This window comes from Puma concolor, chromosome E3, assembly GCF_028749965.1.
Source record: "Puma concolor isolate L17-30 chromosome E3, mPumCon1.1.hap2, whole genome shotgun sequence".
Taxonomy (NCBI): domain Eukaryota; kingdom Metazoa; phylum Chordata; class Mammalia; order Carnivora; family Felidae; genus Puma; species Puma concolor.
The window spans coordinates 9,564,212-9,591,272 of record NC_141682.1 but is presented as its reverse complement, the minus strand read 5'-3'; the positions used below and the strand labels follow the sequence as shown (position 1 = coordinate 9,591,272).

The 27,061-nt window shown below is 52.6% G+C and overlaps 2 protein-coding genes across 2 annotated transcripts in view; one reads left to right on the top strand and one right to left on the bottom strand.

The window, feature by feature from the left end:
* The first annotated feature begins 4,924 nt into the window (after positions 1-4,924).
* HSPB1 (heat shock protein family B (small) member 1) lies at positions 4,925-6,420 on the top strand. Its single transcript, XM_025923303.2, has 3 exons — positions 4,925-5,411; positions 5,931-5,994; positions 6,100-6,420. The coding sequence occupies exons 1-3, from the start codon at positions 5,048-5,050 to the stop codon at positions 6,287-6,289; spliced, it is 618 nt and encodes a 205-aa protein (XP_025779088.1). The 5' UTR covers positions 4,925-5,047; the 3' UTR covers positions 6,290-6,420.
* A 13,800-nt stretch (positions 6,421-20,220) lies between these two features.
* Positions 20,221-27,061, bottom strand: part of YWHAG (tyrosine 3-monooxygenase/tryptophan 5-monooxygenase activation protein gamma) — a 28,380-nt gene continuing 21,539 nt past the window's right edge. The window contains exon 2 of the mRNA XM_025923086.2: positions 20,221-23,706. Coding sequence (XP_025778871.1) covers positions 23,050-23,706 — 657 coding nt within the window. The 3' untranslated portion in view covers positions 20,221-23,049. The remainder of the gene's footprint in view (positions 23,707-27,061) is intronic.

The following is a 27,061-nucleotide window of genomic DNA, read 5'->3' as shown; positions in this document are numbered from 1 at the left end:
GACTGAGGGTTCAGCCTAAACTCTGCTCTACAGCTTGGGAAAAGAGAAAAAAAATACCTCCAGGAAGGCAAGCAGGAAAATAGTAAACTCCAATTCTGCACCTGGTAGCAAGGGGTGGAGGGGATGGGGCGGGGGGAACCTCCCCAGGACGTGGGCCTTTGGGGTGTCGTAGGTCCTCTCCTGGTCTCTCTGCACATGGGGGCCTCAGGGACCCCTCTAACCTTGTGCTCCCAATACGGTAGCTGGGAGTCAGGCTGGGCAGGGCTTCCTGTGTTGCGTTCTGGTGGTGTTTTCTCTTCTTAACTGGTTTCCCGCAGTCCCAGACCCAGGGTAGCAAGTCACAAGAGTACACGCCCAGTTTGGGTGTCCCAGATAGCGTCTCCCATCCCCTGCCTCTCTGAGATGCTCCTGAAAGCCCCTTGGACTCGCACCGGCCTCTCGGCTGAGGGCGTGTTCAGCAAACAGGCCCGATCACAAGACACCTGCCCTTCCTTCACTAGGCCCCTCTCCTCCACTCAAGGACACCCAAGACATGAAGGCGCTCTGGCTATAGGGCCTCCCACCTCCACAGACATCACAGGGGATGCCAGGTCCTCCCTCTCTGCCTCCCTCCACTCACACACCCCTTCCAGCGGTATTAGATGGCACAGCGGGCAGTGCGGAGGGGCTGGGGGAGTGAGGGCGAGTGGAGGAGAAACTGTTGATTCACCAAGCTGGAAGGAGCCTTCGAGAACATCCAGTCCAATGGTCTCATTGTACAGATGAAGAAAATGAGTCACGGGAGCCGGCTGCTGGCCAAGGTCACAGAGCCAGAGACAGTGCAGGTCCCCAGACTCCCAGACTAGACAGATTCCTTCTGCTAGACAGCAGGGCGGGAGGGGCCAGGGGATGGATCTCCAGCCCTCCCCACATGGCTCCTCCTTGGCCCCCTTTCAGTGGTGGTGGGGTGAGGTGACACCCAAGGTTAGCCAGAAGCCTAGGGGGTAGGCAGGTTGGAGAGATACTCCCAGAGGGGCAGTATCTAGATGCTTCCAGAAAGATCCAGTGCCCCCCACCCCCATGTGCTCTAATTACTGTTGCCCATATTTTTAATTCCCAGTAAGCCCAGCGACTGGTACAACCCATCAGCTGTCAGGCCTCTCCAGGGAGCTCGGGCAGCTGCCTGAAGACTCTCGAGCTTTCTCTAAGGCTGAGCCAGGGAGGGAGGGGCTGGCTCAGCCACAGTTGGCAAAGGCCTGTCAAAGGTGTGGCTAGTGTGGCCAAGGCCTTGGGCTCAGTGCCAGGCAAGGAGGCTCCGAGGCTGGCCTTGGGTTGCTGCAGAGTACCACAGACTTCGGGGCTAAGGATGAGGGGAGGGGCCCCTCTGATCAAGGAATCCCAGACCCTGCAGTGCCAACCTCCCCCACTGACTCCCCTTTTGGCTACTGGGAAATCTCTGGGGGTGGAGTTGTCCTCTTAATCCCAGAAAGCCTAGCCCTGGCAGCTCAGTGCCCAGAATGATACAGTAGAAGATTGTCAAAGAATATTTGGGCAGGTAGACAAGTAGGGGCTGACATTCAGCCTTTGCTTCCCTTGCCCTGTGCCCAGGGAATAACGGTGTGACCTCCCAAAAGGGGGACTGGTCAGGGTGGCAAGGGACTCCAGAGAGGCTGGCCCGACCTTCCCTCCCCCTTGGCTACACACCTCCCCCTGCACCCACAAGCTCACAGACCACAGCCCTCCCTGGACAGCTCGGAAAGTCTCTCCCCTCAGTCAGGAGGCTTGAGTTCCAATCCACGCCCCCACCACCCCCTCCCGCCCCCTTACCAGCTTTGTGACCTTGAGGCAATTCTAAATCCGTTTTCTCATCTCAGAAACGAGACTTTGATAAGATACTTGGACCTGCTCTAGAATGCATACAACTGGGCAATTCACATTAGCCTAAATCTCAGTATCCAAAATGAAAGGACCTCTTTCCTTAATAACAATGAGCACTTACTAAGCGCCAGGCACTTCCCATACATTACTACATTTGAGATTCACCACCACCCGGCAACACGGGTGCCTTATTATTGCCGACGTTTTGCAGATGGGGTCAGCGGGCTCAGAGAGGTCACCAGGCCAGTGAACAGCAGCACCCAGATTCAAGCCCAGCCTTGTCTGACCCCAAAAGCCAGTTTGTCCCCCACCCCACCCCCTTACCATCACCCAGAGCCACCCACGTCCCTTCCCTTGTGATTGGCAGGGTCCCTCGAGAACTGACCCGCTGAAGATTGATATGAACTCTCAGTCCTGCCCCCCCCACCCACCATGGGCAGGGTGCTAGGAACTGTTGGGCCCTGGCTTACACAACTTCCCTGGCTGGGGCAACAGGAATGGACCCTCCCCACCCTGGCTTCAGGCAAGATGCAGGGAGCTACGAAGGGAGCTTCTGTCTACAAAGTGTTGGCAGGGAGGCAGCCCAGCAGCCCCCACCCACAACGTGGCTGGGCCGGGCAGGACCACACTTGAAAGCATCCATGACCACATCTGACAGCTCCCTGTAGGGTGGGGCTCCTGGGCTCCAGTCTGGGCCAAGGTGGGCAAGCAGGGGCGGACAAGGGCCCTCCCTGGCTCCTGACCTCATCTCCACTTTACAGAGCTGGGGATGGGTGGGCCTGGGAGTGCCAGGGAGTGAAGGCCTGGGGCTCGCTAAAGCTGAAACCCTTGTGGGCCCGGGGGGGGGGGGGCAGCCAGTTGCTCCCAAAGGAGACCCACTGGGCCCATGACACGACCCAGCAAGGGAGGTGGAACAGAAACAGGGGTTCCATCTGCTTTGCACCCTTGGCCCACAAAAGTCCCAGGAGCTCAGAGGTGACCAGAACAACCTCAGACTCATGCCCCGGCCCCTGCTCTTCCTAGATGGGAGGAGATGGAGAAGGAAGGAAGGAAGGAAGGAAGGAAGGAAGGAAGGAAGGAAGGAAGGAAGGAAGGAAGGAAAAGAAAAGAAAGAAAGAAAGAAAGAAAGAAAGAAAGAAAGAAAGAAAGAAAGAAAGAAAGAAAGAAAGAGGAAGGAAGGAAAAAAGAAAGAGGGAAAGGAAGAAAGAAAGAAAAGAAAGAAGGAAAGGAAGGAAGGAAGGAAGGAAGGAAGGAAGGAAGGAAGGAAGGAAGGAAGGAAGGAAGAAAGAAAGAAAGAAAGAAAGAAAGAAAGAAAGAAAGAAAGAAAGAAAGAAAGAAAGAAAGAAAGAAAGGCAGGCATCCAGGAGCTCTCTCCTGAAGAGGAAACAGACACAGAGAAGACATGAGATTTGTTGCTACCCTGAGCTCATCAAAGCGAGTGGCTGGAGTCTGGCTTCTAGTTTCTCAGGCATCTACAGGGCTCCCTGTAAAACTGGTCGGGGTTCAGCCTCAGCGCAGCCCTGGGAAAGGGGCATTAAGCAGAGTGGGCCTCCTAAAGAGCAGAAGTGGAGGACTCCAAGGTGGGAGCCTCACAAGGGTAAGAGCTAGGGCACTAGAGAGGCAAGAGGCTCACTGTGCTAGCGTCTCACAGGAGACAGTACGCCAGTCACTATATCTCTTTGAATTCCAGTTTCCTCATCTAAAAAGGAGGGATAGGGGCACCTGGGTGGCTGAGTCAGTTAAGCATCTGACTCTTGATCTCAGCTCAGGTCATGGTCTCATGGTTTGTGGGTTTGAGCCCCGAGTTGGGCTCTGCACTGACAGCATGGAGCCTGCTTGGGATTCTCTCTCTGCCCCTCCCCTGCTCTCAAAATAAATAAACATTAAAAAAATAAAAAGTAGGGATAATAGGGTATCAATCAGGAGAAAGAATGGAGGGGGGTCATGCCTATGAAAGCAGGAGATAGGGAATGTCAGGATTATGGCAGGAGCCTAGGTGCGGCACCCTCTCCCAGAGGTGGGAGGTGGGGGCCTGGATCTCACAGGTGGTCAGACAGGAGGTAGGGGCCCAAGGGCAGGCCTCAGGCTCCAAGCAAGTTTGAGAGAAATGTACTGCCTAGCGCTCTCCCTCCCTTGGTCCTGTGGGAATCATAAACAAAAGGGACTTTGAGATAAGAATCTACAAAAAAGGAAACTGAGGTCTGGAGAAAGGAGGGGACTTGCCCCAAATCACAGTAAGTCAACAGCAAAGCCCAGGCTAAATTCAAAGTTACTGCCTTTCAAGTTCCCGGTCCAGGGCTCCTAGAGGAAAAATAAGATATATGGGGGGATTTGCAACAACTTTCCTCCTGCCCCCTGTCAGCAGTGGGTTTCTGACCTGGGTCACTGCCTCTGCAACACAGATACATAACACACTCTCCTTCCTCTTCCCCCCTTTAACTGCAGATAGATAAAATAACAACAATGAACAATGAGCAGGTACCAGGCCCTGGCCCTGGCCTAAAATCTCTACTTGCTTTAAGTTGCTGAATTCTCACATCAACCCAATGATGTAAGCATTTTTATCATCATCATCATCATCATCATCATCACCATCTCCATTTTCCAGATAGGGAAACTGAGGCACAGAGTCTGACTTGGGCACATCCACCCAGTTAGTGGCAGAACCAGGATGTGAAGTCAGACAGCCTGGCTACAGAGCCCACACTCTCATCGACGACACCACGCTGCTTTTAAAGACATTATTTCATAGACACCTTGTGGTTCAAATCCTGGCTCTGCCACTTCCAGATACCCGTGGCCTGGGACAAGTAGCCCAGCCTCTCTGGGCTTTGTCCTCCAGGGTAAAGGGATAGGACTGACCACCAGCCGCGCCACCCAGCGTTTTACCGTCCAGGCCTGCGAGTGTCCGGCAGCGGGCACTGCACCAGCACCGGTGCTCCAGTCATTTGTTTTCTCAAACAAGAGAAGGTTCCAGATGTGGGCAGGGCCTTCCTCGGCCCGCCCCCGCCCCGAGTGCAGGGGAGGAATGCAGGGGGAGGGGCTGACCCCAGCCCGTCATTGCCTTTAATAGAGACCTGAAACACCGCCTGCTAAAAATACCCGGCTGGAGACGCATAAAAGCGCTGCGGGGCCGCCGCTCCGCACTTCTCTCTCCAAGCCTCAGCCAGACGCGCGGAGCAGAGCCAACATGACCGAGCGCCGAGTGCCCTTCTCGCTCCTGCGGAGCCCCAGCTGGGACCCTTTCCGCGATTGGTACCCGGCCCACAGCCGCCTCTTCGACCAGGCCTTCGGGCTGCCCCGGCTGCCCGAGGAGTGGGCGCAGTGGTTCGGCCACAGCGGCTGGCCGGGCTACGTGCGCCCGCTGCCCGCGGTCGAGGGCCCCGCCGCGGTGGCCGCGCCCGCCTACAGCCGCGCGCTCAGCCGGCAGCTCAGCAGCGGCGTCTCGGAGATCCGGCAGACGGCCGACCGCTGGCGCGTGTCCCTGGACGTCAACCACTTCGCCCCCGAGGAGCTGACGGTCAAGACCAAGGACGGCGTGGTGGAGATCACCGGTGAGCCCCCGGCCCTGCGGGGACCAAGCGGGCGGGGTGGGAGGTTGAGCCGTGGGCGCAGGGGAACTGGGCAGGGAAACTCCACCAAGGGACCCGGAAGACTTGGGACTCACCCTGCCCCCAGGCTCTGGCTCCGGCTCTGGAAAGGGGACTGCGTGTGCTTCCTCAGGGCCCTTCTGGCCCGAAAAGTGCTCTATTTGAGGGAAGAAATGGCTCCTTCCGGAGGAGACCTCCAGCCCCGCCCCCAAATGACCAGATCTCCTCGCGGCCATCCGCAGGCCCGGGCAGAGGGGACTGGCGCTGGCCCTGCTGCTTGCCCTAAGCCCGGGTCCGCAGAGGGGGCGTGTGCGCTTCCTTGGCGCGGCGCCCTGCCCCACCCTACTTTGAACCCAACTTTCCAGAAGCTTCTGAGGGGCCTCGGGCTTAGTCTGGCCACTCACTGGGGCATGTGTGGATTTGGGCGGGCCCCTCCCTGCAGCTTCTGACCTCCTTCTCCCCTCCCCACCCCTTCCCCCCTAGGCAAGCATGAAGAGCGTCAGGATGAGCACGGCTACATCTCCCGGTGCTTCACTCGCAAATACACGTGAGTCTTGGCCCCAGATTGAGGGGGGCGGGAAGAGGGGTGCGGGGCGGAGGGGGCAGTGAGGCATGGGGGTGTAACTCTTGTCTTCCTCCTCTGTCTGTCTAGGCTGCCCCCTGGTGTGGACCCCACTCTGGTCTCCTCCTCCCTGTCCCCTGAGGGCACGCTCACCGTGGAGGCCCCCATGCCCAAGCCAGCCACACAGTCGGCAGAAATCACTATTCCTGTCACCTTCGAGGCACGTGCCCAGCTTGGGGGCCCAGAAGCTGGGAAGTCCGAGCAGCCTGCAGCCAAGTAAAGACCTTAGCCCTGTTGTCTACTGCCCCTTGCCTCAGTAGCCATCACTGACCATCCCCACCCACCAACCTGTATGCTCTTTTGATACGTTAACCTTCTGTTTTTCTCAAATAAAGTTTGAAGCAACTGCCAGCCTCTGCCTCTGCCTCTGCCTTTCCCTGATTTTCAGTTGGGCCCTCTCTAATGGCCTGGGGTTCCGTGCCATTTGCTGGCTGACACACTGATCACTTTTGCCCAGGGTCTCCTGTGTGCCGAGCCCGATGCTAGGCCCTGAGTCCACGAAGAGAGAAGAAATGATTGTAACTAGCTGTTACAGGTCCAGGCTTGGGCAGTCAGGGACTCAGAGGCTGCAGTCAGGTGCAGAGGGACAGAGCAGGGCCAGGGGAGGGGAGCTTCTTGGGAGCTCAGAGTCCCTTGCTGACTTCAGTGAGACTTCACTATTCTCCCCGGGAGGGGCAGGACCCTGTAGAAGGTATGGGAGGTGTAGCACTCCAGGTGACTTTCTGAGAGGAGGTTGACCTTGTCGAAGTTTCCATCCCCCAGTGCCCACGCATGCAGGAAGCAGGCCTGGGCTCTCGGGTCAAGGGTGCTCCGCAGAGGGTGAGGGCAGTGCAGCCCAGGCTTTGATGGAAACGAGGCAAAGACCCTGACAGGGAAGACGTGCACTCCAGGAAGGGCCTGCCTTGACGAGCCCAGGTAGGAAGAGTCACACCTACCTGGGTCCTCTCCCTGGCCCTCGTCCTACCCACCACCCTCTCATCTCACCTGGCCCAAGAAGGGTTCGGAAGGATCTGGGAGAGGAACAGAGCAGATGGGGGTTTGGGAGCCCAGGGTGAAGTCTCTGAGAACTTGAGAGATCCCACACCATCTTTACCTACAAGGTCACAGAGCCTGAAGCTGCGGCAAGACACCGTGACATTCTAAGCCCACAGCCCGACTTGCCCGGGGTCTGTGAGAGCAGCCACGTGCACACATACACACGAGTGCGTTACCCTCAACACTGCGCGGCTCCTTAATTGCCACTGCTTGGTGCGGGGCTCCCCGGTGGGATACCACAATCTGGAGCAGGCAGGAGGCCAAAGCAGGTCCCTGGCTTTGAAGGCCTCGCTGGACCTGGAGGGCAGCCAACAAGGGAAATAAATAAACACATGGAACGAGGATTGTGCCGGCCCGGCTGGCAGCACAGGTCTGGGCCTGTTGGCCAGGGCACTGCCCCATCTACCCAGCCCTACCACTATTCATTTCTTGAGCTCCTATCTCCTCAATCTGCCATCCTCCTCCCTGACAACACACATGCCGCATCTCAGGTGTCTCCTGGACGTGTCCACATTCCTGTGGTCCCAACTGAATCAGCCCGTCCAGGGCTCGCCCTCACTCTGCTCGCCAGCTCCCTTCTGGCTGGCAGCAGGATGGCCCTGGCCTCCAGGGGTGTGGCTGCCTCCTCACGTCTTGTCAGAGTGGGAGCAAGGCTGCCAGCGAACTGGAAGTGTGGGAAAGCTGGTGCCAAGCTTTGACAAGGTAATCCTCGCGTCAAGAGGTGTGGCTGGTCCTGCCTTCCACCTGGGCGCCTCGAGCCTCAAAGAAGTGAATGGACTTGCCCGGGTCCACACGGCTAGTCCTGGAGGTGGGGGAGGGACGTCAGTGTGGCCATAGGCAGGGGAGGGCAGATTAGCTCAGACAGGAAGGCTGGAGAGGAGGAGGGCATATCGAAGTGTCCCACGCTTCAAGCTTGAAGTACAACCGAAAGAGGCTCGGTGGGGCCACAGCAGAAGGGGGATGCAGTGAGCCTAGGGGCCAGGGCTGCTCGAGGGGGCTGAGGGATCCTAGTGTCCAAGGCCATGGCCTGGGGCAGGTAGAGGTCAGCGCTCAGGGGACTGTCAGTGCCTACCACAGGAGTGAGTCCAAGGGCAGCAGCTTTGAGGTCTTGAGGGTTCAGGCCATCACTTGGGACACAGCTGGGCACAGGGTAGGTGGGCGGGAAGGGATTCAGTTCCTGCAAAGGAAACAGGCCCCAGTTTCCAGAGGAAACGAAGCAGAAGGCAAGGAAAACTGTAGCCTGCCTGGGCCACCATGGGGCAGAGACAAGAGGGGAGTCTGAGGCTGGGCTGGCCCTATGCCCAGAGCACCACCACTCAGATATGGGGTCTGGGCCAGCACCCCTGGGTAGACTGGCTGGCTCATGTCTGCGGGTTTCCACCGGGACAGGCTGGCACTGGGCACTGGGACACCTGCTGTGGTCCAGGAGCATTTCCAAGCTTCTCCAGGCCTTTCCCTGATTTTCAGTTGGGCCCTCTCTAAAAGCCTCTGATGTCCTTCAGGTCTGCAGACTCCAGACATTGGCCTTGATTCAATGAATACTAGCAATAGGGCCCCTCTGCTCAGCAGAAGGGTGCCTGAGAGGCAATGCTCTGTGCTCCAGGCTGATGAGGACCTCAAGTCCCCGTGGCCACCTCTCACCAGCTCCAGCCTCCCTAGGATCTGTGGAGTGCACAAGCCATCCTCAGTTCCAGGCCAATCCCTGGGTCTCTCCTTTCCTCTCTCCCTCCCAGTTGTGAAATCTGCCATCCCTGTTGGCACTGCCTCTGGGCATAGGACCCAGCCAGTCAATCTGAGTCTCTGCTCAAGGGACCAAATGGAGGAAACCTCTCAGTGACAAGCAGTATTATACCATTAGAGATGGGGTAGGGGTGGGGGGGCAGGACATCCTGTGGGGTCTTAGTGGGGGCAGGATTTCCAGAAGTGACCCTTGGATAGGCAAGGGGGAATCACATAGGCCAGGGCTGGCAAACTGGCAAGGTCAGCCTGGAGGAAGGAGAGCAAGAGGGCAAGTGAGGGAGGTGAGTGGGGCCCATCTCAGAGGGCCCTGAAGGCCACGCTAAGTGTAAGCGACCATAGTGGAGAGGTTTAAGCATCCTGCTTTATTTATTTAAAGTTTATTTTATTTATTTTGAGAGAGAGAGAGAGAGAGAGAGAGAGAGAGAGAGAGCGAGCAGGGTGGGGGCAGAAGAAGAGAGAAAGAGAATCCCAAGCAGGTTCCGTGCTGTCAGCACAGAGGCGGACATGGGGTTCGATCTCACAAACTGAGATCATGATCAGAGCCGAGATCGAGAGTCAGACGCTTAACAGACTGAGCCACCCAGGCGTTCCCTAAGCATTCCTGCTTTAGGAAAAAGGGTCCAGATCTTAGAGGAGAGTGGTTGGCAGGAACCAGTCAAAAGGCAGGGGACAGTGTGCTGCTGAGGTATAGTGGGCATGGGTCCCGCCAGGGGGAGAGGGAAAGGAGGACAGATGTCAGGATGTGGCAGCAGTAGGCTCCGTGGTGTGGGGTAACAGACCGCAGCGTGGGGATGTGGGGGGCAGGGAAGAAAGGGATCCGCTGAGGCTCTGAGCCATTGACTCTTGTGGCTTCCTGCCCAGGTTGCTGATCCCAGTTTCCGTAAGTCCAGGCAGACCCCCAGACCTCTGCTGCTGGGGAATGAATTGTTTCCAGATAGCATCATCTTCCTCGCTACAAAATCGACTCAGGGTTTGCCAGGCACAGACTTCTCCATGGAGAGGTTGGGGTGGGAAGCAAAAGCCTGAAGAATGGCTGCAGAGGACCCTAGTGCTGGGTCCAAAGGGCATGGTCAGAGCACCTGTGTGATGGGGAAGGGGCAACCAGGCAGAGAAAGAAGGCAGGACCAGAGCCTGGCCCATGGTTGATAGAGACCCCGGACCCCCTGGTCTGTTGGCAGCCACCCAAAGTCTCCTGGCAGAGCCTAAGACAGGGCAGGGCTCAGGCTGGTCAGGGTCCTATCGGCTCACTTTACCTTGGACTCCCCTACACCTCCCTACCCTGCCCCACCACCCCATGCAATTGGTGGGACCTGGGGATCTGAGGCAGCTCCGGAGCTCAGGGCTTGGCCTCTGGCCCAGACTTGCACAGCAGCAGTGAGCTGCCAGCTCAGGACCAAAGCAGGGAGGAAGCTGCATAGGTAAGGGCAAGCCTAGGCTGGTCTTAGCCAGAATCTGGCACTGGGCCTGGCAGCTCAGACCCAGTGAAATGGGGGCTAAGCCCCACTCCCCCTCCCATGCTGCCCTCCCAGGAAAGTGGTCCCCCACCCCAAAATATGTACTGCCTGTCCACCAGACAATGCCCCTGTGTGCCAGTCCTGAGGAGCACAGGGTTGCACGGGGGGAGACCCACACGTGAGCAGGAAATATCTCCATCCCCAGCACAACCCTCTTAGCTAAGGGCTCTGGGTCCTCCCTTCTTCCACCTGGCCAGGTGACTTTGGATTTCACTGCGTGCATCTCACTCTGTATCCCAAGGATGAGCCATGTTCTCATGGGCTTCTCACGAGACAGTTCTGCCAACCATTCCTTGTGCTGGGAGAGCTGGCAGCGTGAAAAATGCCAGGAATCCCAGGCTTGATGAAGAAGGGACAGCTTCAGATCAGTAACAGAACCGCTGGATGGTTTCATGTAGGAGCATGGAGGGCAGAAGAGCCCTGGCCAGCCAGCCACCTCCTTCTCTTCCGAGGGGCAGACTGAGGGCAAAGGAAAGTCAAGTGCCCAGCCAGGGCTCCCAACACCCAGAGAGAAAAGGTCACGTCTGGGGACCCTGGGGAAACCCACCAGCCCTAGGAGGAGTCTCTGTAGCATAATGGCCCCTGCCACCCTTCCTTCCAGCCTTGCACACCTACCAGCCTGGTATAACCACCCTGTCCGGACTATGGTGGCAGTAATTGGATCAAGATGTGGCACCAGTGGTCCAGGGGGCTGCCTCAGAGGAAGAAAGTCTACCCCCGCCCCTTCCCCTGGGCCAAACAGGGCAGAACTTACTAGGAAGGCTTGGATTAAAAAATGGATTGAGGGGCGCCTGGCTGGCTCAGTCCAAGGAACATGCGACTCTTGATCTCGGGGCTGTGAGTTTGAGCCCCGAGTTGGGTGTAGAGATTAAATAAATAAAACTTAAAAACAAAATGGATCGAGGTGGCATAAGCAGTTGTGTTCAGGAAAAAGCACTGGGCTGAGGCCAGCTCCGTCCCTGTTGGAGATATGGTCTGGGGCCCACCCTGCTCTGGGCTCAGTTTCCATTTTGAGAGTCTGGGTGACCTCTGAGGCCCCTCCTGCCTTGGGTTGTCAGTGTTGTCAGCCCTATGCAGAACTGGCATCAAGGGAGAATCGTGAAGACTGGCAGCTGCCCAGGGTCTCCTAACAATGGTAGGAAGGCCAAAGTCCCAGGGGCGCCCAAGGATATAAGGACAGCTCTCTGCAGGACCAACAAGGCCTGGCATGGGGAAGGAAGGCCTTCCTTCAGTCTTGGCCCTGACTCCAGGGCAGGTCCGGCTAACCCTTCCCTTCTCACATCCTTCCCCTCCACAAGATAGGTTGAAAGGTTTTCTGAAAGTCCCTCCAGGATGGCTGAGTCTCAGTGTTCATTCAGGCTGGCAATGGGACAGGGACATTGAGGACTTACTTAGGTGAATGAATGACCAGAGAGGTCAGTGAGCCCTCTCCCCTAAGCCCCCTCTCTCTCTGAATTCTCCCACCCTCTCCCAGACCCTTCTGACCTTCTGCTGCCCTTCCCTGTCTCTCTCACTGCACCCCCCTTACTCAGACCCACCCCTCACTGCATCCCTCCCCACCCCCAAACCCCTTCTCCAAACCTCCCCCCCTTTTCTCAGAGTTCTTCCATTTTCACTGAACCCCCACCCTCCATCGCTGTACTTTCTCACTTCATCATGCCCCCTTCCATTCTGAGCCCCTCCCCATCTGAACTCCACCCCCATCTCTCTCTGAGCCCTGGTGGGTAAGCTATCTTTTTTACAATCCCCTCAGTGGGCCTGCTGAAAACCCCCTTCTCTAGGCCTGAGCAGCCTGGAAGCCTTGAACCCTAGGAGTGGCCCCAAAGGCCAATCTTTCAGCAGGGGCCCTGGAGCCTCCTGGGTAGAAGAGAAGTTGTGGAGGAGGAGAAACCAATCCCCACCAAGCATGCTGCAGGCCCTGCCAGCTGGGTCCTTGGGCTGGTGGTACTGGCCAATTCCAGAAAGGAAGCCCAGCCTAGGCCCCACCTGGGAGGGGGGACGGAGCCAAGTGCCAAGCAAGGCAGGCTCTGACTGCCCCCTGCCGGACCTTCTGGGGCTGGGCTTCCTCACCCTCCCCTCCTCCAGGCCCAAAGAGGACGGACAGTCAAGGACTGCCCCCTGGTGCTCTCCCAGAGAGCCAACACAGCCTACCCCAGAACCCTCAGGAGTCTCTGCCCTCGTTCTAGGTCCTGCCAGGCCCAGAGCAGAAATGGGGCAGGGGACGGGCACCCTCAGCTCTGCGCCTTCCGTACCTTTGGCCCTGTTCTCTGCTCTGGGCCTCAGTCTCTGAGAGCCCTCAAGCCTCCTAGAAGCTCGGGTCTGGAGGACCCAGCTCACCCCCAGCCACCCCTTTCTCTGTCTTTGCAGGGTCTGGCAGCCAAGGCCTGGAGGCCTCTTCTCTGCCCTGCTGCATAGATACTCGCCACCATTTCTCTTATCACAATTGGCAAGCACTGGGCACCTGCTAGCTGTCAATCACTGCTTAGCTTACGAAATCCTCGGAGCAACCCTATGCCACTGAGAGGCAGCAGAGGATTGTGGTTACTTCTGCCTCTTGTGTCAAAACTGCCTGGGTCAACCCCTCATTGGGCCCACATACTTACTAACTGTGGGAACTCGGGCAAGTTACAAAGTCTTGGTTTCTTCCTCTGCAGAGTGAAGCCGACTACACGGACAAATACAAGTCTTGGACACCCAGCCACACTAGGCATTTTTATGAGGTAGACTGTATTAGTCCCATTTTACAGATCGGGAAACTGTCGGCCTGAAAGGCTAAGGGACTTGAGAGATTACACCACACAGCTAGGACGGGGTAAGGTGGGCATTCAAAGCCCCGCCTCCTAAACTTTCTGCCACTGACACAGCCCTTCCGTTTGGAACACGACACAGACATGGCTGAGCGACAGAAATTTCACCTTCGAGAACCGTAGCCAGCCACGCTGAAGCTGACCCAGCCTTCTCCCCTCCCGGGCCCTCAGGCTGAAGTAGCCCTTTGCTTGGGGAGATGTTTGGGGTGGAGATTGGGGTGCGTGCCCTCCTTTCCAACGTCCGATTCTGGGCCTGGCCCTGGGCGGCCACCACGCAGTTCCAAGTTGGGAGTCTCTCTTCAAAGGCGTCGGGGAAGAAAGGGCTTTTTCAGGGGTGGAACAAGCACTGGCCGAAGGAGGACGAGGCTGTGACGTGAGGCGGGCGGCAGGTGAGGCTGGAGAAACCTTGAACGCCAAAGACAGGTAGGGGGGGGCTTCGTTGCATCCGGACGCCAGGTTACGGGGCCACGGGGCCAGCATGTGCCAGACCAAAGTCGCCACCAGCCCTGAGCCCGCTTCAGCTGTGCGGGTCAAGCAGGCTGTGCCGAGCCCGGCTTCCTCCTCCGCAATCTGCGGCTGCGGGAAACGTGCCCGCTGGGGCCTGCGCCGGATGACGGCTCCGTAGGTAAGACAGCACCGCAAACCCGCACAGGGCATCTGCGGTCGTGCCGGCCGTTCACAAACTGACGGGCAGGCACGGGGTCAGGGGGAAAGCTGACGCCTGAGGCCCTGTCCCCTCCAACGCGCTCCCTTCACCGACCGCGGCAATGGACAGGGCCCGGAGACGTGGCCAATCGCCTACACGGCCTCAGAAACCCCCACACAGCCCAGGCCCGGCTGCTCTCTGGGTGACGACCGCGCACGAGGAGAGTGGAGGCGGGCTGGGGGAGGGCGGAAGAGGGAGGACCGAGTGGGAGGGGCGCCGGGTCGGGAGCGAATCGGACCTAGGCAGCTGCGGGGGCAGATCGGGGAGCGGGGCTAGCAACAGGCCGGCCATTGGAGGAGAGGGACAGACCGGCCCGTGATTCGCTTTCGCCACTGCCGGAGATTGGAAGGCGGGCCGTGCCCCGCCCAGCCTACATCCGGGTATCTGGCTGGTCCTGGAACCTTCGCGATTCCTGCTGGTCAGACGCCCTCCCTCTCCCCACCCCAGTTCTTGACAGCGCGCGCGGGCTCGTTCTTAGACCCGCGGCGGGACCGTGGTGGGGGCGAGCACCTGCGGGGAGCGCGCGGGGCTGTGCGGCTTACTCACGCGGCCTCGCCCGTGTGCCCGCGCAGAACTGAGGCCTGGCGGGCCCGGGTGTCTGGGATGGGAGGCGACCCGAGAAGCCGGAGGATGGAGCTCCTACGTGGGTTGGCGCCGAGGCGGCCCAGAGGTCTGGGTCCAGCCTCGGTGTCGCAGAGGCTTGCAAGAAGCAGAACCTGGGGGGATCCTGGCGGAATCCCGGGGAGGGTGGGGCTCCGTAGACGCGGACCTGCTGCAGAGCCGGGCGGGACCCAGTTGGGAACAGCGCTTAGGGGGGGCCGGGCCCAGGTGGATGCCGAACCCCCCCCCCCAACCCGCTGCCGCGTGCGCCCCGAGTCTCGGGCCCAGCAAACCATTCAGCACCCCCAAAGTAATGGTGCGAGAGCGGCCTGACCACTCGTCGCTGGTCAATTCTGGGGGGAAGCCGTGAGGGATGGGCCAAGGTTTTGTTTTTTTTTTTTACTTCTGGTATGCAGGCTTATTTTGGCCCTGTCCCCACCAGGCTAAAGAATACTTGAGGGAGCAATTATTATTGCTCCTTTGCTTTTGCCCAGCAGTGGGATGTAGTAGATGGTTTGATGTTGGGGATCTGGACAGAATTTAGGGAGACTGCATGGGAAGGGACTCGCCCCCAAATGAGTCAGCCATAAGCTGCTCGTCCTTTATACCCGGCTACCCAGCCATTATTTCCTACATCTCTCGTCTCTCTTTTCAATGCGATCTTCAAATTTAGGGCAAGAGAATATGTTTCACTCTCAGTCTGCCTACAATCCAATGCCCTGCTCTTGGAACTCATCACTGAGGGACCACAACATTCCCCAAAATAAATGTTTTCAGGGGCACCTGGGTGGTTCAGTCGGTTTAAGCGTCCAACTCTTGATCTCAGCACAGGTCTTGACCTCAGGATTCTGATTTCAAGTCCCACACTGGGCGCAAAGCCTAAAAATTAGACTGTTTTTAAGACTAAGCAGTTTGCAAATGGAGAAGGCAAAAACCCTGTAAACCATGATGACCTTATACTTCCATATTTGGGGAGGCAAGGACTTTTGGAAGGCAATATGCTTTGATAACCTTATGGAACCCAGAATCCCACTAGGCTTTAAGGAACCCACCAGCTATCAAAACCCCATCCCTAAAATCTGGGCTTAGCGCCTAAGAGGTAGAAGGAAGGGTTTGAGGTCTCTTCCTGGTCCCTAAGAGTCAGTAAGTAGGGGAACTTGTCCATCATTGTGGGAAGAACCAGTTTATACCAAGGTTGGTTTAAAACGAGTCTAGATTTATTCTCCTAATGTACATTCATTCAGTATGAAGACAGCCTCTCAGACATGCCTGCCTGTTCCTGAGAACTCCTGGGAACATGGTGGGCAACACTGTTTTGCCACCTTCCCCAGGCAGAGGGGGAGAACTGCAGACCGCCAGGATTCACCCTGTGGGGTGCACGTGTGCTGGCTTGCGAAGTCAGAGTGAGACTGGGTGCCTACATAAGACTTTCTCCATCTGGGGGAGACGAGAGAGCTGAAAGGAGGCAAAACATCCTAGCCTAGAAGACTCCGGTTCCCTTGGGCAGCAGGCACTCCCTCTAGCCTGTCCAGTAGGCTCAGGGGACAGGCCCTGGTGCTGGCTACTGCTTAAGATCACCTGATTCTCAGTAGAGCACTATGAGGCTCCCATTTAATTTCACGTAAACCATTGAAGACTGGACGGAGGGGCAAAGCAAAACCCTTGTGCAAGGCAAGTGCCCACACAGAGGTGGGAACAAGTTAAAGGACACAGGAGGAAACTGGACAAACCTGCAATGTGGGACATTCCATAAGACCATCTCTTGAGGGGCACCTGACTGGCTCCGTCAGTAGAGCTCTTGATGTTGGGAGTGGTAAGTTGAAATCCCACATTGGATGTAGAGATTACTTAAATGAAATCTCTAAAAAAGACCCATCTTGTGAAGATGCCTGGTTTCTTGAAAAAGTCATTATCCTAAAAGAGGTGGAAGGAATAGAGGCTAAAGAAACCTAATAATGAAATCCAGTTAATGAATTAATTAGATCCGAGCTGGTGGTGGGGAAGGCATTGTGGGGATAACTTAAGGAAACCTGAATATGGGGTGACATTAGCAATTATTGATTTCCTTAGGTGTGATGACAATAGGGGTAGTCATGTGAGAGCATGTCCTGATATTTGAGAGAAATATGAATATAGGGAGTAAATATCATTACTCTCAAAGTTCCACAAGATACAGAGAAATATAAAGCAAAGATGACAAAATGCTAACTACCGTACTAAGCAGTGGGTATTTGGTTATACCATTCTTTTCAGCCTTTTTGTCTGAAATTTCTCAAAATGCTGGAGGTTCAGTGCCCCACCCAACACCACCTCCATTTAAATGGAGTTATATCTTTAGAGTAATCCACCCCCCCCAAAGCTTACTTATTTGGCGAGAGAATGAGAGAGGGCATGATCAGAGGAGGGGCAGAGAGGGAGAGAATCCCAGGCAGGCCCCACGCTATTAGTGCGGAGCCTGACGTGGGGCTCAAACTCACAAACCCTGTGATCAGGACCCAGCCGAAATCAAGAGTTGGATGCTTAACCGACTGAGCCACTCAGGTGCCCCTAAACACGGTTAAAGTATCCAAGTAAGAAGTACTCACTGAGATCACCAAATTTCAATTCACCGTATTTAAAATCACAAGGCAAAACCTTCTTTGGACCAATAGTCACTGCTCGGAAGCAGAAATCCTTCCATCTCAAAGCCAGAGTCAACTCTACTGTCTCAAACTGAGCCAGGTAAGAATAGAGAACAGTGGTTTACCTCTAAGGGGAGGAAACGGATGGCTGGGAAAAGGGTGTGGGACAGTGAGTTATTGATAAACCAGGGGTCACCCAACTGCTGGCCAGATGGTAAACGTTTTAAGTTTCGTGGGCAATATACTGTCCCTTTGCACTTTTTTTACAACCCTTTTAAAATGGAAAACCAGTCTTAGCTCAAAGACCATACAAAAGCCTGTTTTAGACTACACCCTGGTGTACTTTCATGTGCCTGCACTACCTACTGATGTAAAACCCCCCAAACCAGCTAATGTTCCCCAAATTCCTGACTTTCCTCTCCTGCAGGTGGGTAATTGAATGCCACCTCAGAGTACTACTTAAAATAGGAAATCCTGACCCGTTTGTCTTGCCAGGTGTGGATGAAGTACAAACACAAGATACCAACAAACTTGACCTGGTACTGAAGGTTCTTGTCACCTTGACCCAGCCACTCTTGCCCCCACCCTCTCTCTCACTGACCACAGATACCCGGTTCATTAGAGGCAGGGTTTGTGGCCGTTCCCATTCGACCATTTTATCCCAATCCATACCAGAACTGTAAAATTCAAACCAGCAGACTAATGAGCAAGCTGGTATACCACACTGTAATGTTCTGATTAGGCTGGGTTACTGCTTACTGTCAACTCCGAGAATTAGACAAGTGTTACCCAGTTAGTTTTCGGCAGGCTGTTTTTCCACGCTTGGAGAACTGTACACCCAGGAGGGGGCCGCCATTCTCAGCCACTCCGATCAGCCAGCGTTAGTCAACACGCAGTCTCAGCTGACCAGCGCAGAGGCCAACGCGTGTGGTAATTACACATAAATAGAGTGCGGGAAAACTGCACTGGCACCGAACAGCAACTCGCTTGCTACACTCAAGTGCCCTGCCACTAAATCTTGTTTGACAGCCCTTCCGCCCCAGCCTTGGAATGGAGAATTCTGCTTTACAGAGACGCCCCAAGTAGAGTGGATCCACTCTTCCTAATTGCTCTCCTACCCTACCCATCACCATTATTTAATTGCTTCACACAATGTTATTTTTAACACTCTGGAGTGCACTGAGGAAGAGGACTCAATCATTGGTGCCTAACATGGGGCATCCTTCAGTTCCTGACCTCTTTAAGGCCATCCATTTCCAACTACTTCTCCTTTCTTTTCCCTTTCCAAATACTTCAGCTCAAAAAAACATCACAACATATCGAGTGCAGGAGCAGGTATAGAGAGTCCAGCTGACCTCTACTAAGAGATCAGGAAAACTGTAAAAACAATGCTCTTTTGGGGCGCCTGTGTGGCTCAGTCGGTTAAGCGGCCGACTTCGGCTCGGGTCATGATCTCACGGTCCGTGAGTTCGAGCCCCGCGTCGGGCTCTGTGCTGACAGCTCAGAGCCTGGAGCCTGTTTTGGATTCTGTGTCTCCCTCTCTCTGACCCTCACCCGTTCATGCTTTGTCTCTCTCTGTCTCAAAAATAAAAAACGTTAAAAAAATAAAAAAATTAAAAAAAAAACACAACAATGCTCTTTTTTTTGGCGGCGGGGGGGGCAGGGGGGGAAGCGGGGCACACAATTACTGTTCTTGAAGTTATTACTTAACATGTCATGGGTTTTTATTAAACAAATGAGTTATTTTTAATATCTGGTTTTTGATATTCTTCGAAACTGGATAGAAATGCAGCAACAGACAGCGTCCTAGCTCAAGAGAAATTTAAGTGTCCGTCCAAGTACTCTGAGCAAATTCCAGGCACTCATAATGGGAAGTTACACGGAAGAAATAGTATAATGGCAGCACCTTCCAGGAGCTAACCCTTCTTTCTGATGAGCCTTGGTGGGCCTGTTACTTTACTTAACCCAGTTTGACTGCTGTGATGATGCCCGCACCTCCACTGTCCTATTGGCAAAATGTCGTCTGATGGTCTATACCCTCAATATCTCCTGCACTGAAAGAGCTCAATCACCATGTGCTGATGCTGGCTGACGCTCAGTTTCTTAGTCTTCCTGGCTGAACAAAAGCAGCCTGGTGTTTGTAGGCCAAGTTCAGGAGGGCCCAGGACTGGGGCTGTGACATCTTGGGAACTTGGGCACGGCAGCCACTTCTATTTCCACAGCTATGCCTGCAGGGGCACTCTCAGGGTGGTTCTGAGTGACAAACGAGCCAACATGGGTGAATTCATCCAGAACGTGGCAAAAACTCGGTCACACAAATTGTTATTCCTAAAATGTGAATTCTGATTACTCAAAAAGTTAAAACAACAACAACAAAAAACCCACAACCCTCCACCTCTTTCCTGGAGCAAACCCAACCTGACGAGGAAAGCCTTTGTCCTGGCATTCTTCCTTCCTACAAATATCCCTCCCCACAGTGATCAAGGCAGGACACACCCCACACACCCAGGGATGCAATTCTCATGATGGCCACACTCTGACAGCTGCCATCAGCCGACAGTGGGCTACTGAGAGCTCAGCCCACACCAACTAAGGCTGCTGGCCACCTCAGAGGGGCTAAAACCACAAGACAGTTTTACTTACCAACACCTTTAAGTGCAAAGAACCACCTCATCTAAGACTTCATGAGATCTCCAACAATACTGGGAAACTAATGGAGTTACCAAACCAGGCACGTGACCCAGTTTTCATTCACACCCACATCCCCCCCCCCCCCCAAAGCTCAGAAGTTCTGTAATTTGCCCGAGGCGCAGAAGGGAGCCAGATTCAAACCCAGGTCTGTGCTTCTCCCAAATGATACCCCCAGAAGGACCTTTAGAGATCTACTTGAACGTGCTCGTTCTTGTAAGAGAAACAACAGAGGCTCCAAAGGTGCTATGGTTTTTCAAGGTCAGCAAACCCGGTCTGACTCCTAGCTAGAGGCGCTTTCCGATAGTCTTGTCCCTTGCCCCCAGTCCAACTTCATTCTTTGAGCGGACAGGGGGACAGAGGCCCCCCCCCCAGCCCCCATCCAAGCAAACCTTCAAAGGCAAATTATACTCATTAAATAAAACTAAGTGGCACTGACATCAGATCTGTAAGTTTATTTGCTCAATGTACGACAGCTACATAATGACTCACATTCATGATATTCCATCACTGAGGAAAACTGCTAAGAATGGTCCGTGTGTGAAAGAATTCCTTAGAGAAACACGGAGTTGGAAAAATAATCACTGATTAGACCTTAAAAATAGTTCACTGCATAACATGACAAAAAAGCACAGAGGCTCATTCAGAGAACATCTTCATTGTTCTCCTACACTGTAATAGTTATAATTTCACCATGACAAACACCAGACATTAAGATTAAGCTAACACTGGTGTTTCTTTTGCTTCCCCCCCACCCTTAAAAACAAAATATATAACTGCATGTCACTATAGCAACATCCAAAACAGATCAATTTGTTACGATCACTATTTGGTAGAGCAAACTGTACCCCCAAAAGGAAAAATTAAATTAAAAAAACTTTAAAAAATTTGAAGACTTAATTTTTTTTGTCATAGGAATACATAACACCTACAGTATAAGTTAATAAATTTCAAGCTACTGTATAGAAATACAACACTAGCATGCACAATATTGTATCAATAGAGTAATGGAGGAGTAATCATTTCACTGGAGAGACAGTATCAGAGGCAAGTGCATTTCTTTAAAAATAAAGAAAAGAAAAGAAACCATTCAAGCTGCTTAAATATCAAGTCTCCCATCCCCTCTTCATTTTTAGCCCTCGGGTATAATTTTATCTTGCATTATTCTAAAAAGCAGCCAGAGCCAAAGCTGAAATTTGAAAGAAAAAATAGGTTTTGTAATTCCAGTAAATCATTTCCAAATGCTACAAGAAAGGACACAACACTGCTCACTGGACATGAAGATAAGTTAAGGAAAAGCCCCACCTACCCCCTCCCCCCACCCCCAATCTTTTCCCATCCATGGCATTGACTTTAGGCCCCAGTGATGGCACAAAAGCTGTACAGCTCTCTTCTAGGAGTTTACTGCTAGGGTTCAGTTAATTGGGACTTCTGCTCTAGCGTATGGAGGGAACCTTCTAAGGAAAGTCACGCTGTATAAACTGTGCGATGCCACAGAGCATCAATTCGTCGTACTTCTGGTCTTCACGGTCACCTGGATCCTGTCACACGTTATCCATTTCCTAACCGTAAGTTCAATTTTGGTAACAGCAAAAGCAACGGTCAGTGTTTCCTCAATTATTACTCATACCTCTCCTTGACTAAATAAAACAAAGAAACAGACAAAACAAGTCTGGCGTCATTACCTGTCTCGGGAGTTCACACTGTTACTGATCTTCTAAAAAAGACTGAACACATACTCCACGGTTTGCGTTTTCAGACAGATTTTTTCCAAAATGAGAAATGAAGGACCGAAGGCTAACTGAGAACAAATTTGTGGAAAACAGCAAGGTCGTTTCCCTTCAATTCCAAATCATGCGTCGACCACGCGCGAGAGAAAAGGACTCTCCAGCTTCGATGCTTTCGTTAAAAAGAAAAAAGTGTAGATATATAGAAAAAGTTTTGGTCAAATAGGAGTTATTTATTATCCGAGGATGATTTTAGTTCATCTTCCTACAACAATTACTCGGGGAAGGAGTGTTTTCGGGGAGGAAAGGACTGACATGCTTACGGAGGCTCCCGCCATTGGACAGAATGTGTATGACTAGAAGAGCTCTTCCTTCTGGATTTTTCTACCAGTAAGCTTCTAGCACCTGAATTTTCACACACTGCACCGCAGACTTTCTCAGGAGGACGGCCCAGCCTTTGCAGCCCCACAGCGTCTCCACCCACTGGGCGCCGCCAGCAGAAGGTACAGTGGGGAGCACTCAAGTGAAGAGTGAAATGGCAGCATGATCCCTGAGGAAGGAGCTGTGGCAGCTTAAAAATCAGGAGTTCTCTGAAAATATCAACACAATAAATGACATACAGACCTGAATTTTCTCTATTTTTGTGGTGTGTAACGTTTCTATTAAAGCGAGTAATCCATTTTTGTGGCGGATTGAAGTTAAGAGGAAAGAAAGACAAAAATCCCACAGCCACCTGCCAAGCACCTATTAACCAAAACCTAAAGTAGCTCGGATTCTCCTCAGGCAAGCCTTTTTGGCCTAGGAGACAGGGAACAGCAACACCAACCCGGGTCAAGGCTGACTAAGGATGGAAAGCCAAAAGAACCAGCAAAGAAAAATGCACACTCGATGGCTTGATGTTACATATGGCTGTCATGTAGAAATACTGTAAACTGCAATTTAGTGTTAATACTGTCAACTAATCGGAGACTTCAGAAAACTGGCAAGGCCTAAAACCACAAGGATAAATATACCTTCTGTCCCAAGTCTGTCAGTTTGGGATTTAAACTATTCCCTGGCTGGTCGAGTGCACCCTGAAAAAAAACACAATAGAACAAAACGAAAATGCACGACTAAAAACAGATGAGCTAGGAAGTACCCAGAACTTAAGATTAAGAGCGTATGTACATACAAATCCTTACTGGAACCACAGAACTTCCTGAATGAGGGCCATTCCATTTTTCAGTTTTCTTTTGAACTCCAAACCCTACTCTGGCAATAAGTTAGACTCAAGACAGACAGCTCCACCTGCGTTCATCTACAGAACAGTCCGTATGCCAGTGTGAGGCTGCTATTCCAATACCAGCACAGCTAACCTGACTTTCCACTAGTGGTGTTTTGGCAAAAACGTCAAAGAGGCGATCAAAGACAGGACAGGTCGTGGGCTTCTCCCTGGGAAGGTCGTCCCTCCCTTCCCCTCCCCCACCCGACCCCCCACTCATGGGAAAAAAATAAAGACTGCGGTAGGAGCATCAGCGTGCGCTGCCAGTCCACCTGGGGGCCTTAGTTGTTGCCTTCTCCGCCGTCGTCGTCTTGCTGGTCGCTCGTCCAGAGCGTTAGGTTGTCGCGGAGCAGCTGCATGATGAGAGTGGAGTCCTTGTAGGAGTCCTCGTTCAGAGTGTCGAGCTCGGCGATGGCGTCGTCGAAAGCGGTCTTGGCCAAGTGGCACGCCTGCTCCGGCGCATTCTGGATCTCGTAGTAGAAAACGGAGTAGTTAAGAGCCAGGCCTAATCGGATGGGGTGAGTAGGCTGCATGTGCTCCTTGCTGATCTCGTGGGCCTCGCTGTAGGCCTTCTCGGAGGACTCCACGACAGTCGCCCTCTTCTCTCCAGTGGCCACTTCAGCCAGATAGCGGTAATAGTCCCCTTTCATCTTCAGGTAGAACACTTTGCTCTCGTACTGGGTCTCACTGCAATTCTTGATCAGGTAGTTATCCAGCAGGCTCAGCACATCCTGACACACCGCTTCCAACTCCTTCTCGATCTTTTCGCGGTAAGCACGGACCATCTCTATCTTCTTCTCATTGCCATCTGCAGAGGTCTTCTGCTCAATGCTACTAATGACCCTCCAGGAAGAGCGGCGGGCCCCGACTACGTTCTTGTAGGCCACGGACAGGAGGTTTCTTTCTTCGTTGGACAGTGGCTCGTTCAGCTCTGTCACCTATTAGGAGGAGAGAATGAGGAGTCGTTATGGTCCAGATGATGGCAGTGGATTAATCCTATCTCTGTGCCACTAAAACACAGACTCATCGGCTGATTAAAGTGATTAACAGCTGAGAACTGAGGCCGTGTGGGTGTACGGAAGGGGATGGAGGCGGAACGAACAACAAAGAAGGAAAACACTGCTGCTCATCAGTGGTGCCTGAACCCGTGCTTCCTCCCAGGGAAAGGACACAGCCTTAGCACATAGCTGTTCCGAAGAACGATCAAAGTTGAGCTCCTAGAGGACAAACCAAAATTTGATCTACGTTGCAAAAGGTCAACAGATCTCTCCTGTAACATTACATACCTACCTACCAAATCCCGGGGGTTGTTAAGCACAGGTGGCCAACCTACCTCAACAGATTTTTAGGAAATCAGACTGACCCTTTCCTTCTAACCTCGTCCTGTCTACTCAGTTCCGTCCCTCTTCAGGGAGAATATTGTGAGTCAACTTCAAGTTGACATTTGAGAAATGAGAAGGCTTTTCTGCTCTTGTGTTAAGACCGTATGAATTACAAATCTCAGAAGGGAAATCAAAACCACCGGGGGCATGGGGCTGAGTCTGGCCATGGAGATACGTCAGCAACTGGGAGAACACGGACCTGTTGCTGTGTTCGGCCTAACGCTACGAGTAACACAAAAGAATGGAGAGATGAGCAAGGTATTTCTAAGCTGAGGTGGCCAATAGGAATTAATGCTTCTTTCCATGTGGGCATTTCGACAAGTTTCGATCTTCATCACCCCAAAGATTAATCACTCTGAGGAAGTTAAAGCAATGTCCCACCAATGATCTGTATTTTTAGGACTACCACACAACTGCTTAGAATAAGAAAGTCAGTAACACTGCACTGACTTAATTTATATTACCTGATGTCTGTCATATCAGAGCCAGACACCACTGTCTGACAACATGTGAAATAGAAAATTTTACAAGGATAGGGCTTTTTATTCCTATCCAAAGGCACATTTTTTATTTGTCTGGCTATCCTATCTACACTGGTAGTTATACTAAGTCAATGGCTAAGCCACAACATCAGGAACCACGATTCATTCACTATTTCATAAAGTCTTACAGAGGACCAGACACCTCCCTTGTCCTGTCCTCTCCTACCTGTGGCTCCAGTCACGACACCTTAATTGCAACTAAACAAAACAAAAACTTCGCACTTCTGCCCTTTGTTCTTCCCCTCCCTGAAATACTATACAAGTGTCAAGAATCCAAGTTAAGGGGCGCCTGGGTGGCTCAGTTGGTTAAGCATCCGACTTCGGCTTGGGTCACGATCTCACAGTTTGTGAGTCTGAGTCCCACATTGGGCTCTGTGCAGACAGCTTGGAACCTGGAGCCTGCTTCGGATTCTGTGTCTCCCTCTCTCTCTGCCCCTCCCCGGCTTGAGCTCTCTTTCTCAGAAATAAACATTAAAAAAAGTTAATATCCTCTATTCATATCCTCTCTGAAACCTTCCCCATCTCTCCCTCCAACCCCAGTTAAAACTGGCCACTCTAGGGGCGTCTGGGTGGCTCAGTCAGTTAAGCATCCGACTTCGGCTCAGGTCATGATCTCGCGGTCCGGTCCGTGAGTTTGAGCCCCACGTCGGGCTCTGTGCTGACTGCTCAGAGCCTGGAGCCTGTTTCAGATTCTGTGTCTCCCTCTCTCTCTGACCCTCCCCCGTTCATGCTCTGTCTCTCTCTGTCTCAAAAATAAATAAACGCTAAAAAAAAAATTAAAAAAAAAAACAACTGGCCACTCTACGTAGTGTTATATTACTTATAGATGTGAAGAGTGGGGGGAGGACATAATGCAAAATGATATACCAAAACTATTTTGAGGAGTTGGGATACCAAGAGACTTTTTCGTACATGTGAATCATTCACATTCGGTCTGTATGGCACTTTTATAAACTGGGAAGGTGGGGAGGGTTATGCTTAGTGCAACTGGTTGTATAAATTAAACAGTATCTCTGAGGAGATAATTAAATCAGAACACAAACCAAATCATGCATATTAATTTACGGCAAGCAATTCATTCTTTGAAAGAATTAATCATGCTTTGCTCGCTAATTCCCACAATATCCGGCAAATGACGTATCTGCAAGTATTTCTTAAACTCATCAGCCGCTTTTCTTATGTTACCCTTTTGCTATGCATTATTGGTTCCCCATTATAATGCTGGAGAACAGGACCTTCCCCAGACATGGCCTACATGAGACACAGAGTGAGGAGACAGGCTTTTTGTGCAGAAGGAAATCAGGACACAGGTGTTTTCTGTTCCATGACCTCTGACCCCCGTGCCCCTGTGGAAACTCCACTTCTCCAGAATAAGGCGGCTTGTATCATCTCACGTCCAATTCTTTATATGTTCTAGGCTCTGGAGACACTATTCTCAGCCCACAGACCACACTGTCACTCCTGATGATTTGAGGCATATTCAGATAACCCAGAAGACTGGGGTTTTCCCAGGCCCACCATTTTACTAAGTGACCTTGGGTGCAAGCATTTCATCCTCCTGGCATCTCATTTTCTTATCCGTTAAAATAAGGGTTCTGCCTCTTTCATAAAATTACTATTAAGAGTGTATCAGATGAGGGGCGACTGGGTGGCTCGGTCAGTTGAGTGTCTGACTTGGTTTCCACTCAGGTCATGCTCTCATGGGTCACTGCATCGAGCCCTGCATCAGGCTCTGTGCTGGCAGCATGGAGACTGCTTGGGATTCACTCTATCCCCACCTCTCTCTCAAAATAAATAAAATATTAAAAAATTTTTTTTAATTTTTTTCAAAATTAAAAAAGCGTATCAGATGAACGGTAAAGTGCTCTTGACTCAATAAAGTGACAAAGAGGTGAGCAATTACTTTTGAGAATGCCTTGAATAGTTTTCCATTTTAATTCTCAGCATAAGAAGGCTCTAAATTTCTTACATAACAATCTGCTAGCTTACATCCCTGTATCAAGTATCGCTTCTCCATTTCATCCTGTTCTCTGTTCAAAGCTGAAATTTCTTTAGCTACCTTACATCACTTCCTTTCCAGAAACTTTAACATCATATAGCCTGAAAAAAACCAAAAACAAAAACCTCCCCAGACTGGCTTTCAAACAGGCAGAGGCCTCTGTAAGCCTCAGCCACGCAAACCATAGGACTCCAGCCTATATTCACTGGACACTCGCCTCTAGTGCAACCTGATAACTGTCTCTGATGCAAAAAGAAGCCAGAGTGCCTAAGGCCATTGAGATCGAGTTCTGGCCTTTCCCCTAAATCATGCTGTCCTTATTTCTAGAGCCGGCAACTATTTAAAGCTCAAATGACCTCACCAGTACCCT

Coding starts and splice junctions, on each gene's coding strand:
- HSPB1 (XM_025923303.2), top strand. CDS start 5,048: ATGACCGAGCGCCGAGTGCCCTTCTCGCTCCTGCGGAGCCCCAGCTGG. Junction 5,412..5,930: donor CGGCGTGGTGGAGATCACCG/GTGAGCCCCCGG, acceptor CTTCCCCCCTAG/GCAAGCATGAAGAGCGTCAG. Junction 5,995..6,099: donor TGCTTCACTCGCAAATACAC/GTGAGTCTTGGC, acceptor CTGTCTGTCTAG/GCTGCCCCCTGGTGTGGACC.